At 61.6% G+C, this 14,458-nt stretch overlaps 1 protein-coding gene across 1 annotated transcript in view; it reads right to left on the reverse strand.

Moving 5' to 3' along the window:
• Positions 1 to 837: 837 nt before the first annotated feature.
• The window catches only part of Vipr2 (vasoactive intestinal peptide receptor 2), a 58,851-nt gene continuing 45,230 nt past the window's right edge, over positions 838 to 14,458 (reverse strand). Inside the window, exons 7-13 of the mRNA XM_046440896.2 lie at positions 8,974 to 9,124; positions 8,346 to 8,406; positions 7,127 to 7,196; positions 6,881 to 6,972; positions 4,314 to 4,443; positions 4,209 to 4,250; positions 838 to 2,821 (exon numbers count right to left, since the gene is read on the reverse strand). Of these exons, the coding sequence (XP_046296852.1) occupies positions 2,642 to 2,821; positions 4,209 to 4,250; positions 4,314 to 4,443; positions 6,881 to 6,972; positions 7,127 to 7,196; positions 8,346 to 8,406; positions 8,974 to 9,124 (726 nt within the window). The 3' untranslated portion in view covers positions 838 to 2,641. The remainder of the gene's footprint in view (positions 2,822 to 4,208; positions 4,251 to 4,313; positions 4,444 to 6,880; positions 6,973 to 7,126; positions 7,197 to 8,345; positions 8,407 to 8,973; positions 9,125 to 14,458) is intronic.

Raw genomic sequence — 14,458 nt, forward strand, 5'->3', positions numbered from 1 at the left:
TCTCCCTCCTCTCCTCCCTGGGGTCCTGGGTGGTCCTCTCTCCCCTCCTCTCCTCCCTGGGGTCCTGGGTGGTCCTCCCTCCCCTCCTCTCCTCTTGTCCCTGGAGAGTTGTCCTGGACCTCTGTCTTTCTCCCTCCCCTCCTCCCTGGGGTCCTGGGTGGTCCTCCCTCCCCTCCTCTCCTCTCCTCCCTGGGGTCCTGGGTGGTCCTCTCTCCCCTCCTCTGGTCCCTGGAGTGTTGTCCTGGACCTCTGTCTTTCTCTCTCCCCTCCTCCCTGGGGTCCTGGGTGGTCCTCCCTCCCCTCCTCTCCTCTGGTCCCTGGAGAGTTGTCCTGGACCTCTGTCTTTCTCTCTCCCCTCCTCCCTGGGGTCCTGGGTGGTCCTTTCTCTTTGGGTCTCCTCTCCTCCCTGGGGTCCTGAGCTGGTCCTCTCTCCTCTCGCAGTCTTGGGTGTCTGCTCATGGCCGACTTTGCTCGTTTGGGCTTTGTTTCTTAGCCAGGGCTCTCAACCTCTCCCTGGACGAGTCGCAGTAGACTCCATCTTCCTGTAGCATGTTGTGGTAGAAGTGAACACCTTCAGAACTGCACACACGTGCACTTCCGTATGCACTCCCACACCCCAGCACACAGCACACACGTATGCTTGCACACCACTGTGCACACGCAGAACCAGAGCTCAGGCAGAGGAGGGCGGGGTGTGTCCACATGCCAGTGCTTCTGGTACCTTCCCAGCTCTCAGACCACCCTCCTGCGGTCAGGGTGTGCTGGCAGCTCAGGCGTACCCCGTGGCCAGCAGGACTCTGCCCAGCCTCTCTGCTGGAGTCACAGCAGATCCTTACACAGTGTGGACACAGGTTTATTGCAGTATCTCAGAGCTCGTTTCCACACAGGGTGGAGTCCATGGTGGCTCAAGCACATGCGTGCACTGTGGTCAGCCCCCGTTCTTCTTCGGTTCTGTCAGGACACTGTCCGCAGCCTCCCCTCTCCCTCCAAGAGAGGCCATTTCACCCTTTTGGTTTTGGCATGTGCTTGGCTGAGGGGACACACCCCTGTGTGCATCTAAATGCTCTGTGCATGGCCCGTGATCACCAGTGACCCACACCTGCCTGCCCAGGCCCTCAGTGTCTGTTCGGGTACAGTTTGATGTCCACATGGGCCATCGACAGTACATCTGCAGTCCCAGCAAAGCCTGGTGTCCTCAGAGCTGCTGAAGTGGGGGTCCAGGCTGGCGGGACTGGTCCTATGGTCTCCAGCACGCACAGCTTCCTCTCCTTGCCCTGCGGCCACCGTCCATGACCCGTGCAGGTCCCTGGCTTAGGCCGTGGCTCTCCACACTCCTGCCCCCTAGATTGTGGAGGCTGGAGGTCTCTGTCCTCTGAGCACGCACCACCACTCCACACTGGGGGATTGCCTATGGCGGGCTGGACAGGAGTCCAGGGACGGTCCTGGTAGACAGGGTGGGGCCAGCACTGAGTGTGCAGGATGGGGGCCTGGGATGGGGCCTGGGCCGGCTCTGGCCGCTCTGCTGCCCTTCATTCTGTCTTCTGCGGGATGGGGAGTGGGCGTCACCTCCTGCCTCCTTGTCCCACCTGGTCCAGCCTGGCATGGCTGTCATGGTGTGGGCCTCCCTGCCTGCCTGGAGCTACAGGACCCCTGAAGCTACAGCAAAGACTGTGCTGCCCTCTCTGAGGGGGAGCAAGTGGCATAGAGTGTGCCCTGGCACATGCACTGCCCTGGGCTGGCCATCCGTTGGTCTGTGGGTGTTGGGGATGAGCGATCGGCAGGGGGACTGGCTGTGTCCTCCTCCCACACCCCCAGGATGTGGGTGCTCTGTGGCCATGTCAGGGACTCCCCAGCCCTGCCTCTCCACCCTGCAAATAGTCAAAAGAACAGAAAGCAAGAACCCTTCGCAAACATTGGCTAGGAGTGCTTGATACACTTTATATCCCCTTAAAGGAGTCTCCATTTAAACAGAAGTAATTTTAAGATCATTTTCATTAAGCAGAGAACAGGGTTGCCCCCAGTAAATCCCTCAGCCCCCGGGGCAGATCGCAGGGCTCTGGCCGCCTGTGGGAGGTGCTTGAGCTGCCCAGGAGGCCACTGAAATGCAAATGCCCTCCCAGAGGCCAGAGAGGACAGCCCTGGGGACCAGAAGAGCGCTGGGAGGGCTGGCTCATTTCCCCTGGTCTGCCCTGGTTTAAGGAGGAATTTCACAGGAGCTCTGACCTGGCTGCTGGTCAGCATCCTGTGGGGCCAGGAAAGGGTGGAGGCTGTGGATGGGGCTGATGCTAGGGTGGCTGTGTCCAGGGCAGCTCCCCGCCTGGGACAGGCCTGGCCAATGCAGGGGGCAGCAGGGAAGGAGAAGCCCCTCCTCTGTGCCTAGGCTTTGTGTCTGGGGCTCCCCTTGTCTCCCTCTGAAATGGATCTGCCTGTGTAGCTGCAGGCTCTGAGCAGAGTGGTCCCAGTGCTGGGGCTCCACAGCTGCCTGTCAACGGCGTGGCCCGTCCCACCCAGGATCAGGCCCACGGCAGGATCAGGTCACCCTGGGATGGATGGGCGCCTCACTGGTGGGGCGGGAGGAAGCAGCTCACCCACATGGGGACCGCAGCCTGCAGCTCTGCCTGCTCTGCAGTGGGGGGCACGGCTAGAGGACGGAGGTCTCCGTCTGCAGGAAGGATTGGGTGCGGGAACCCCGGTGGGTCTGCAGGGCGCTCTCTGAGCCGTTCCGGGAGATGGACCAGCTGTGTAGCCGGTAGTCCCGGCCACTGGGTTGGGGCGGGTGCAGGCCTAGGCCTGGCCACCTCCTCTGCAGCTCACACCGCACCTGGTGGGGGGCATTCATCAGGCCTGAGCCTGGATGCAGGCGCTCTCCAGGCCCTCCTCAGAGCCCACCCGGCTGATGGGCACCACCCCTCTCCCTCCCATTTCTGGACAACAGAGCCTGTGGCCCTTTCCCCACATCCCAGTCCGAGGTACAAAGGTGGTCTTGTGGGAGAGAGGGTGGGAGGAGGGACAGGAGAGACCCAGCCATAGTGGACCCAGTCCACTCTGCAAGCCTGGGGAGGTTGAGAGAGGCCTCCAGGGCCTCAGGGCACACTAGGCACTTCTGGAAGACCCTCCTCAGCAGCATGGGGCAGGTCCGCTCCTCTCTGCTCCTGGGTGGGAGCTTTACCCTCAGGAGGGTGCTGGGGTGGTGAGGAGGGGCAGTGGAGGAAGGTGTGCTGGTGGGCAGTAGACATCAGCCCAGGGGACGCCAGAGACAGCTGAACAGGGCCGGGGTGACCTCAGGTGCGGGGCCAGGCTGGGGCCGGCCGTGTCCACTCTAGGCACAGCCTCCTGGACCCTGCGTGGGCCTTCACCAACTTCCTTCCCCTCTGGGGACTGACAGAGGGGCTGCAGCATCTCTGGAGAGGTGGGCATTGAGGAGCTGCTGCTCCCCAAGAGGGCGTGACAGCTGCCCGCGGTCTGCAAAGGGCTTCCTTCTCCAGGGGAGGAGCCAGGTGCCAGGCGCAGAGCCCGGAGGGGACATGGGCACTGCCTGGAGTGAACAGGCCCATGGAGAGAGGCTGCGGGGGAGGGCAGCATGCGGCAGAACCAGGGGACAGGGGCACCAACTCCGGGCTTCATCTTGGGATTGACACGTCTCCTGGTCAGTCCCTGCCCTTCCCCACTAAGGCCCTGGGCTTTCTGGCCTCCTGGTCATGGGTCAGGGAGCAGGATGCTGGGTTCTGGTTTTGCCTCACTTGCAGGGAGGAGCCTGGCTTTGGCAGGAAGGGCCCCTGAGGCTGCTCCAGGGTGGTGGAGAGGCAGGTATGGCCTCTGCCCTCTGAGGCCCAGTGGGTAGCAGCAGCCGTCAGTGAGGCCCATGGCAGGAGGGGTCATGGGAGCTGCCCCCTAACCCCACCCTGGGCTGGCGGGAGACTGGGGTCTCCTGGGTGCCGTGGGAGCTGCCCCCTAACACCACCCTGGGCTGGCGGGAGACTGGGGTCTCCTGGGTGTCGTGGGAGCTGCCCCCTAACCCCACCCCAGGCTGGCGGGAGACTGGGGTCTCCTGGGTGTCGTGGGATCTGCCCCCTAACCCCACCCTGGGCTGGCGGGAGACTGGGGTCTCCTGGGTGTCGTGGGATCTGCCCCCTAACCCCACCCCGGGCTGGCGGGAGACTGGGTGTCGTGGGAGCCTCCCCTACCCTGCTCCGTGATGCAGGCCTCACCTCACTGTTCAGGAAGCAGTAGAGAACGGCCACCACCAGGCCCTGCAAGAGAGAGGGCGTCAGGGCGGCCCAGGGAGCCCGCCCTCGCCTGCCGGCCGCACCCACCTGGAAGGACCCGCCGCACAGCTCCAACAGGATCTGGTACTTGGCAGAGATGCCGATGGGGAAAGCGGCAAACACCACGTAGTGGACGCCAAACAGCGGGATGAGCAGCAGCGTGGACTTGGCCAGTCTCCTGGGAGAGGGAGGGGATGTCGAGTCCCCACCTGCCCACCTGATGGGGTCGTTTCCCAGGTTGCAGGGCAGGGTGCTGGCCCTGCTCTTCCTCCTCACGGAGACCTGCGCCGGGAGCCATGGCCCTCATCCCGCCTCTCTCTGCAGGCTTGGTGACTGCTCACGAGGGCCAGAGCCCTCACAGGGAGCCTGGGGCTCGCCGGCCTCTGTGTGCCCTCCAGTGTGGCCTCAGGCTCACTGTCCTTTATCACTGCCTTCAGCAACAGCCCTAGACAGGGGGTCTGGTCTCCGACCAAGAGGCGGACCAGCAGAGGGAGGCCCAGGGGCACACATGGGCCCTGGACATGCTGTCACTGGCTGCTAGGCTCCACACACCCCGTGGAATGGAGTGGCCTGGCTGGAGTGACCGCTCTGCTGGACGGAGACCCAGGAGTGGTCACCCTGCCTGGGCAAAACACAGAGTTTCTTGTGCTTCAGATTGGAAATGGCACCATGCATCCAACTCAGCCCTCCTCGCTGCCAGCAGCAGACACCAGCTTGAGCTGATGGAGCTGGTGGGGAGACAGCAGGTTCCGGGCCCACCCTCAGGTCTGGAGCCTCTGAGCTGGGGTCCCAGAAGGGCATTCACCAGTTCCCAGTGAGACCATGCTTACGGCTATGGCTTTGCCGCCACCTGTAGGGATCTCCACCCTGAAGTCCTACATCCCTGCCTGGGCACAGCAGCCCCATGGGTGGCCAGGAGCCTGGCCTAACATCCCAGGTGACTCTGTGCCACCCAGCAGTGAGGGTCTCCAGGAAGGACCTGGCTCCTGCCCGCATCAGGGCTGCCAGCAGCCAAGCCCTCAGACAGCCCCATCTCACCTGAAAACCGAGGCCACTGCCCCTCCGCCCCTCCTCCCTCCGTGGCCTCACACCACTCAGGGGAAACGCCTGTCTCCAAACCTCACCCTCTGGGGAATGCAGGTTCCAGACAGTACACGCCCCTTGGCACACAACAGGTGTCCTGCGGGGTTTACCACCAGCGGGATTTCCCCTAACAGACAACTTCCTCAGAGCCAGAGTGGGTCCCTTCTGCAGTGGGCCTCAGTGTGGGGGGCAGGCACCGTTACCAGCGGGCTGACTCTGACTCCGGCGTCCCACCAACGTGCACCTTGATCTCTGAGCCCAGGGCCTGCCACACCCAGTGCCTTGCCCAGGGTCAGCAGGTGGGAGCGGGCCCCGTGGGCAGCGTGATGTGGTAGGGGATCGGGGACCTGTTTTCATTCCTGCTGCCCCCAGGGTCTCAGGAGGCAGTGTGGGTGTGGCTGACCTTGGGCCCTTCCCTGCAGAGACCCACAGGGCACAGCACAGCTCTGCCCTCCTGCCATCCTGGAAGAGCACAGATTTCATTACCCCCGTGTAATCGTGTCTCCAAAATAAAAACATCCATCTCCGGACAGATTTCACACCACTTCCAGGGAACCCGAAGGAAAGGTCAGCTCAGCTGTGGAGCAAGATTTGCAGAAAACCCAAATCCCATTATGGGTGACCAGGAGTGACCTCATCCCTGCTTCCTGCCCCTGCGGGCCTGAGGCCAGGGGCTGAGCTTCTCCCAGCACAGCCGTGTGGGCCGGCTCTGGCCTGGGCACTCAGCCGGTGGAGTCTGGCTCCAGGTGGGCCGCACAGACACTTCTTCCTGAATTTCCGCACGCTGTGCCTTAGTTAGACACAGGTGACCCCAGCCCCACACAGTTCCCCAGCTCTGACTCTACGGGTCCTCGGGTCTTGCGACCATGTTTCACCTCACAGACAAGGACACGGAGGACAGAGCAGGTGCTTTCCTCAGGCCCCGGTTGGGATGTGCCCCAGCATTGTGGCCCCAGCCTTCTCCTGATGCCCGCATTTGCCCAGGGAGGGACAGGGAGGCCAGACACCAGAGGGTTAGGGGCTGGGCTGGGCAGTCAGGTGACTGAGGGACGTGGCTCCCAGCCCTTCAGCTACCTGGGCCTGCGCTCCTCGCAGCTGGGCACATGCCTGGGCGGGGTTTCATTTTGTGTGTGGATCATGGATAGAGGTTCACGGCACCTTAGGCATTCCTCAGATCACCTCTGTGTGAGGGGTGGGGCATCACCTGCCCATCAGCGGGCTCCTTCTGGGTGGTGCCAAGACACGGCCTGGCATCAGAAGCTATGTGGCCACATGGCCACAGAGCACAGTCTGATGGGGAGAAATATCATAAAACAGAGGGACAAGTGGCCAAGGGGAGGGGGACTGCAACCGGCCCTGGCAAACCCAATGGGTATTCTCACTACAGGGGGCCCCATGAGCTCCATGGAAGCCCCCTCTCTCAGCACCAGACACAGCAGACCTGGCCTTAGCTCCAGCTGCATCTGCGGGAACCGGCACCTGAGGACCTTCCAGCCAGTGACAGGGCCCTGCCGGCTCTGGGACCTACTCACTTGTACTGAGGCTGGTCGTTCCCGCCGACATCGGGGGACATCAGCTTCTGCAGTAGAATCCTTAGGATGCTGATGAAGAGGATGAAGTTGACCTGCAGAGAGGAGAGGGCCCCTGAGAGGTGACAGGGTCCTGCTGGGCCTGCCACCTGGACTTTTGGAGGAAGGCCGGGTGGAGCCGGGCCACCCCCGCTGGTGAGGACCCTTGGGCCATGGAGCAGAGCAGCAGGTAAATGAGGAACGACTCACCAGGATGGAGATCAGGATGGGCATCCGGATCACCCACCAGGGAACGCTGTGCTCGTTGGTGTCCCAGCAGCTGTGAAGGGAAGGAAAATCCTGCCACCCTGGCCACAGCTGCAGCTGGGGAGGGCCTCGGGCTGGGCCACGCCCCTGGCTGGCTGTTCACCCAGCCCAGGCGCCCAGCTCTGCAGGCGCGAGCCGAGGCTTGTCCCCAGGGGGTGACTGTCTGGGGCTGTCCACCCAGTGTGACCACCTGTGATGCCAAGGTGAGCCAAAAGGTCCAGGACTCTCCCCAGAGCTGTTTGGGGCTTGACTCAGTTTACACCACGAGAAGGGATTGCTTCCCCTGAAAGTTAGCTTCCTCTCACACTCTGTGGCTTGTATCTTGAATGAAGGTCTAAAGCACCCTCAGAACAGGGCAGGAGGGTCCAATGACTGCACCTCTGATTTCCAGCTCCAGGCCTGTTTCCACTGGGAGCTTGTACTCACTGCCCTTCAGCATCTGCCACCAGCTCCGGCCTCCTCTCGAGGCGGGGGCCCTGTCCCTGTCCCAGGCCCCAGCTGGTTTGGCAACACCATGTGAGGCACTGGGGCTGGGCCCTGAGCTCTAGGGATTGCTCCCAGGACCTGGGGTAGGAGGAGACTCAGCCAGTCGCCCCACAGACCCAGAGGTGACCAGGTGAGCGAGCCAATCTGGAAGATCTGCCAGGAGGCCCCAGGCTGGCCATCTGTGTGAAAAGCCGCTGAACACAGGACTCTTCCAGGTCGCCCACCTTCCGGATCTATCACCCAGGGGAGAAGGATGCCAGGGCTGTGCAGGAGGCACACCTGCTGGGAGTGCCCTGCCCTCGTGCGGGGGCCATGGCCTGGCTTTCCATGGACAGAGCAGACGCGCTGGCCCCACCTGGCTGCTTTGGAGCTTGAGAGTTCTCAAGAGGACAGCCAGCCCTCTGCCCATGCCATCTCAGAGCTCAGCTGCATCTGCGCAGTGTCCTTTGGCGGACTGCGCTGTGCTCGGGAGGCCGCCCATCTCCACCTGTTTTGTCCTAGTCTTAGCTACAAGGCTGGTTCAACCCCCTTCTCACGCCCCCTTCACAGACACCCTGGAGACCCCTGCCCACACACGAAGCCTCCAGTCCTTCCACCCAGGCGCATGCCCTCCAGTCCAGACACTCGGCCAACACTGCTGGGCCTCACTCCATGGGCCAGGAGTGTGTGCACTCACCCTGTGTCTTCTAGAGAGAGCCGGGTCGCGGTCCACGCGCCTATGCAGATGGTGGGGATGCCTGCAGAGAGACGCCTCGTCAGGGGCTCAGGCAGGAGCAGCTGTGCACACAGACAGCTCCTGCGCTTGGGGTAGCTTCTCAGTCCGAGGACCACGGGCAGGTCTAGCTCAAAGTTGGCCTCAGTGTTCACACTCAGGCCTTGACAGGGAGCTGGGTTGAGGAAACATGTCTGAAAGCTGGGAATCAAGCCGAGATGGGTCTGTTTCACGGAGGCCAGCATGCCACGGTGACACCAGAGTCTGCAGGTCTGCCTATTCCCCACCTAGAGGCATCCCTGCCCTGGTCAGAGCCGGCTCTGCTGCTGGCTTGTGAGCCTGCCCACCTCTGGCCCTCTGCCTGGTGCCCACCATGTGCTGTGCACTGGGTGGGGGAGGAAAGATAAATGCCATGTTGCTGCCTGTTTGCAGTTCAGGCTGAACCCGGGATGAAAGGGGCCAGGAATTGCATTCACAGTTCAGACCCTGGTTACCGGAAACACCCAAGTGTGGCCTGCAGGAACCTCTGGTCTGCACAGCCTGACGCTGCAGTGCAGCCTTCTGTGCTAGCTGGCCAGGTGGGAGCCCTTACCCCATCCGATCAGGAGATAGGCCAGGAAGCACCTGCTGGGCGGGAGGACGGCCACTAGCAGGGTGTGCAGGTAGAGCCCCTCCACCAGGAGCCAGTAGAAGTTCGCCATGATGCAGTACTGGAAGAAGACCAGGCTGAGCTTGCAGCCGACCTGGAGCAACACAGACAGCAGGAGAATGTGCCCGGGACAAAAATAGCTTGCGGCAGGCAGCAGTGCTCTGTTTGTATAAGGACGGCCAGGGTGCTGCGTGGGAGGGGTGATCCACGCAGGGTGTGGTGCTGACCAAGAATGTGTGTGATGTTGGAGGGAGGCCCTCTGCACACCCCACGCCAGGGTCTATCTGCTCAGAGCCTCGAACTCCCCAAGAGAAATACTGGCAGAGGTGGAGGTGAACAACCTCCTGAGAGGTGGCGCGGGCTGGGCAGGCCACCCTTAGGCTCAGCACGCGCCTCCACACCGGTCCACCTTCCCGCCTGGTCATAGGGGCTCCTCTGGCTCTCCACGGTGGACTCGACTCCTGCCCCACTGGGACCCGGGGTTGAGGAGGGGGAGGGGGAGGGGGAGGAGGGGAGGAGGATGAGGAAGGGGGGGAGCTCAGGGAGGTGCCTGCCGGGAGGCATGGACACCAGGTGCTGCCTGTCCTGGTCGCTCAGGGCCTGGGCTCCACACTGGATCGAGCAGAGACAGGAAAAGGGGCCGGGCAGAGCGGCTGTTTCCCTCAACAGGGCTTCCAGTGGTGGACGCTGGGAGGAGAAAACTGGGCAAACTAGCTGGAGACTCTCAAAGTTCTGACCACCTTTTAAGTTCCCCATTTGTAAGAGTGTTTTAATCTTTAGAAACTTGGAGATGAAAAATAAAGAAAAAATGAGAAATCTGGCAAATAAACTATTTTCCCTAGGAATTCTGAAAGGGTTTTCACTGGGAAAAAGCATTACATAAACTAACTCTATTTTAATCTCCCAGATTCCCTTCATATAAACCTACCAGGCATTTCAACATACGTAGAATTGCTACTCTTAATCACTTAGTGTATGCAAAGTTTGCTGAAGAAGAGCAGCACTTCCAACATCCCTGACGGGTGCAGATCTGCACCTGCAGTTATAGGCACCTACCTATGGAAATGCTCCTGGATGGGCAGATGGGCTACGTGCACAGGGGGTGAACGGACCTCTGCACAGACCTGTGCCCGTGTGGGTCTGAGCACACAGGATGATGAATGCACACCCACATACCTGTGCACATATGTGGGTGGCCACACCTGTGTCTGCACATAGGGTGATGAATGCACACACACCTGTGCACATATGTGGGTGGCCACACCTGTGTCTGCACACGGTGATGAATGCACACACACCTGTGCACACATCTGTGGACACACCTGTGTCTGCACATAGGGCGATGCATTTGGGCATCTTCATCTTGGCTCTTTTGAGGTGGTCTGCAGGGCTGCCCGGACCTGACCTGAATACTGAGCCCTAAACGGCCTCCGCCTCTCACTACACGGCCTCCCTTTCTCCTTGGCCGGGCTGGGTGCTGGAGAACCCTGCTTGGGGGAACACCCTGATTCCGGCTGTTCCTCACTGTCGCTCTCCAGGAGTGCAGATCCCAGCACCTTCTGACTGGGGCGTCAGGACAGAGTGGAAGGACGCTGTGATAGCCAACCACCCAAACAGGAAAGCTGTGACTTGTCACCACCCACTGGAATAGTGGGCCAAAGAAACCAAATTTTAAGACCTCTGGGAGGTTCCTGGGAGCGGGCAGCTGTCTGAGTGTGGCCTGCTGCCTTTCCACTCTCGATTCGAGATCCCGTCATGAAACATGAGCAGGATGAGTGACTGGGAGAATGCGTGCCTCACACACGGGAGCCCGGGCTCCATCCTGGCAGCACAGACAGCACAAGACCCCACGCCCACGTCTGCGTGCCCCAGGTCACGTGTCCCTGCCTCTCTCGGGAGATGCTGCTGGAGCCGTCCTGGGCTGGAGGGCAGTTGCGAGAGTAGAGCTGGTGCAGGGACCAGTGTCCTCATGAGGGGGCCTGCGGGATCCCCACCCCTGCACACACAAGAGCCTCTGACCCAGGAGGCCTGTTATGATCTGGACCTGAGGTGTCCCCAGAAACTCATGTGCGGGACGAGGCAAGAGAGTTCAGAGGTGAAGAGATGGGGCCATGAGACCTTAGCCTACTGCTGCGTCGGCCGCGTGAACAGAGGAGCTGGGTGGTGGCGGTGTGCGGTGGGGTGTGGCTGGAGGAGTGGGTCCCTGGGGTATGCCTGGGGTCTATGTTTTGTCCTTGCTGAGCAGAGCTGCTTCCTCGCTGTCACATCCTGAGTGCCTCACTCCGCCACGCTCTTCCACCATGACGTGCTGCCTCATCTGGGCCAGAGCTCGGAGTCGGCCGTCTGTGGACTGAACCTCTGAAACCACGAGCCACACAGCAACTTCCTGCTCTGCCAATCGTTCCGTCAGGTCTTGCGGCCACAGCCACGGGAAGCTGGCTAAGCAAAGCCCCCACGAGTCAGCAGGTCTGCAACACCTAGGCCTGGGCCCCCGCTGTGGGAAGAGGGGCTCTGGGGGTCCCCGCCGCCCTGGCTGGCCAGCCCACCTGTGAGTCCCTGATGGGAGAAAGGGCACCAGGTATCGGGGAGGTGCCTGAAATGTCTGCAGGGCAAAACACAGGGGCAGAGGTGCCACTGCTCCCAGGCCGCGGGGAGGGGACGCACTGTGACTCAGGATGAGGAGGAGAGTGTGTGGAGGGCAACACCATCTTCCTTCTAAAACAGTGACAGGAACCTGGCCTCGTCTGCGGCCACTGGCACACCCGTCACCAGCCACAGCCTCCGTGAGGACAGGACGTCTGGGCAGCACCATACCCTGTCTTTGCTCTGTCTTTTACAGCTGTGGCTGCAAGCCACAGTCCACAGAATCAGAAGGGCAGGAGGGGCCGGTGGGTGACACGGGGCCCCCCAGTGCGGCCACAGTGGGACAGCAGCTGGAGGCTTGCCAAGGCCAGTTGCCCGTTGGCAGCAGCTTCTAACCTGTGCCTGGCTGGATCCTCTGTGAGCACACCTGTTTGTGCACACAGTGTGTCGGGTGCACCTGTGTTTTTCATGTGCACATGTTCTGTGCACACGCGTGCATGTGTGTGCATGTTGACGGTGTTCACGCCCTGTGCCCTGCTCTCCTCCCTGGGCTGTGGGCCAAGGACCCCGTGTGCTATGGTGCTCTCTTCCTGGACCCAGCCCAGGCTCTAGACCCAACCTCTGACCTGATCCTCTCCTCACAGTCTGGGGAACAGGCGGTGGTCGTCCAGCCCCAGCCCCTGACCCTGCAGGCAGGACACAGGTGTAGTGACCCTCGGTTTGGGCTTCTCAGGGTCCAGCAGGCCCCACATGGAACCTGCTCTGGTGGGCGTAGAGGGCTCTGCTGCAGGCGGCTGCCCAGGAGGAAGCCGCACCGCCTCCAGCCAGGGCAGGGAAGCTCCACAAGCCTCCTGCTCAGGGGGCTCTGACACGCTCCATGCTCCTCCCAGCACCTTGAGCAGGAGGCCGGCTGCTGCTCTGGGGGTGCTATCCTGGCACCTTCTCCGAGGCTAACGTGGGCCCAGGGAAGCGAGGTGGGAACAAAAACGTGCAGAAACGGAGCTGGAGAGAAGGTGCTTCCCGCTGGGCGGACCCAGTCTGGCTCCAGGGCAGCTGGCGGCTCAGAGCCTGGCTGTTCTCCAGTCACTCTGTGGCCCCTCCCTCCTGCGGCTGTCTCTGCCCTCGTCTCCCTGCTCTGTCCTCCCTGGTTCAAAACTGCAGGGCCCAGGGCTTGGGGCACAGCTGCACCCTCTGTTCTCCAGAGTGCGCCGGGCACGGCTGGGCACCCGCGGCTGCTCTTCCAGGCAGGCATCATGGCGTTCAACACTGCACTTGCCGCTAGTCCTGGTTTGGATCCTGCCACCCAGGGCCCAGTTGCCTCACTCATGGGCAGGGTCCTTGATCTTTCAAGGTGACTGGGCACTGGCCAGCCGACAGCAGCCATGGGAGTGGCCTGGCCTGGGAGGCTGCAGATTCCCTGTGTAGGGGCTGGCCATGGGCTGCTCCAGCCCGTTCGCTGTGGAGGGGCCCGGCACTCCCTCGAGGCAGGGCTGGGGCCTTGGGTCAAAGGGGCAAGAGGAGCTGAGAGCTGCTGCCCAGGGGACTCGGGGCCTGGGGGGTCTGCCAAGGATCTCTGTTTCCTTGGGCGCAGAGCTAAGCAAGACCACAAAGGGGAGCAGGGCGAGACCACCAGAGGGAGGGTCTGGGGCACTGTGTCCACTGCTGTTACACACACGGGGACCCTTGTGTCAGCATCAGAGCTGGGAGAACATCCACCTGGAGAGGGTGTGGAGACAGGGCTGTGCCTGCCCTAGTGACTCCATGGTGTAGAACAGCAGTCCTCAGGCTGCGCCTGCCCTAGTGACTCCATGGTGTGTAGAACAGCAGTCCTCAGGCTGTGCCTGCCCTAGTGACTCCATGGTGTGTAGGACAGCAGTCCTCAGGCTGTGCCTGCCCTAGTGACTCCATGGTGTGTAGAACAGCAGTCCTCAGGCTGTGCCTGCCCTAGTGACTCCATGGTGTGTAGAACAGCAGTCCTCAGGCTGCACCTGCCCTGAGTGACTCCATGGTGTGTAGGACAGCAGTCCTCAGGCTGCCCCTGCCCTAGTGACTACATGGTGTGTAGAACAGCAGTCCTCAGGCTGTGCCTGCCCTAGTGACTCCATGGTGTGTAGAACAGCAGTCCTCAGGCTGTGCCTGCCCTAGTGACTCCATGGTGTGTAGGACAGCAGTCCTCAGGCTGTGCCTGCCCTAGTGACTCCATGGTGTGTAGAACAGCAGTCCTCAGGCTGTGCCTGCCCTAGTGACTCCATGGTGTGTAGAACAGCAGTCCTCAGGCTGTGCCTGCCCTAGTGACTCCATGGTGTGTAGGACAGCAGTCCTCAGGCTGTGCCTGCCCTAGTGACTCCATGGTGTGTAGGACAGCAGTCCTCAGGCTGTGTCTGCCCTAGTGACTCCATGGTGTGTAGAACAGCAGTCCTCAGGCTGTGCCTGCCCTAGTGACTCCATGGTGTGTAGCACAGCAGTCCTCAGGCTGTGCCTGCCCTAGTGACTCCATGGTGTGTAGAACAGCAGTCCTCAGGCTGTGCCTGCCCTAGTGACTCCATGGTGTGTAGGACAGCAGTCCTCAGGCTGTGCCTGTCCTAGTGACTCCATGGTGTGTAGGACAGCAGTCCTCAGGCTGTGCCTGCCCTGGTGAATCCATGGTGTGTAGAACAGCAGTCCTCAGGATGTGCCTGACTTAGTGACTCCATGGTGTGTAGGACAGCAGTCCTCAGGCTGTGCCTGCCCTAGTGACTCCATGGTGTGTAGGACAGCAGTCCTCAGGCTGTGCCTGCCCTAGTGACTCCATGGTGTGTAGGACAGCAGTCCTCAGGCTGTGCCTGCCCTAGTGACTCCATGGTGT

The sequence above is a fragment of the Marmota monax genome, unplaced genomic scaffold (genome assembly GCF_021218885.2).
Source record: "Marmota monax isolate L192 unplaced genomic scaffold, Marmota_monax_Labrador192_F-V1.1 WCK01_AAM20220418_F8-fsc00275, whole genome shotgun sequence".
NCBI classification, from domain to species: domain Eukaryota; kingdom Metazoa; phylum Chordata; class Mammalia; order Rodentia; family Sciuridae; genus Marmota; species Marmota monax.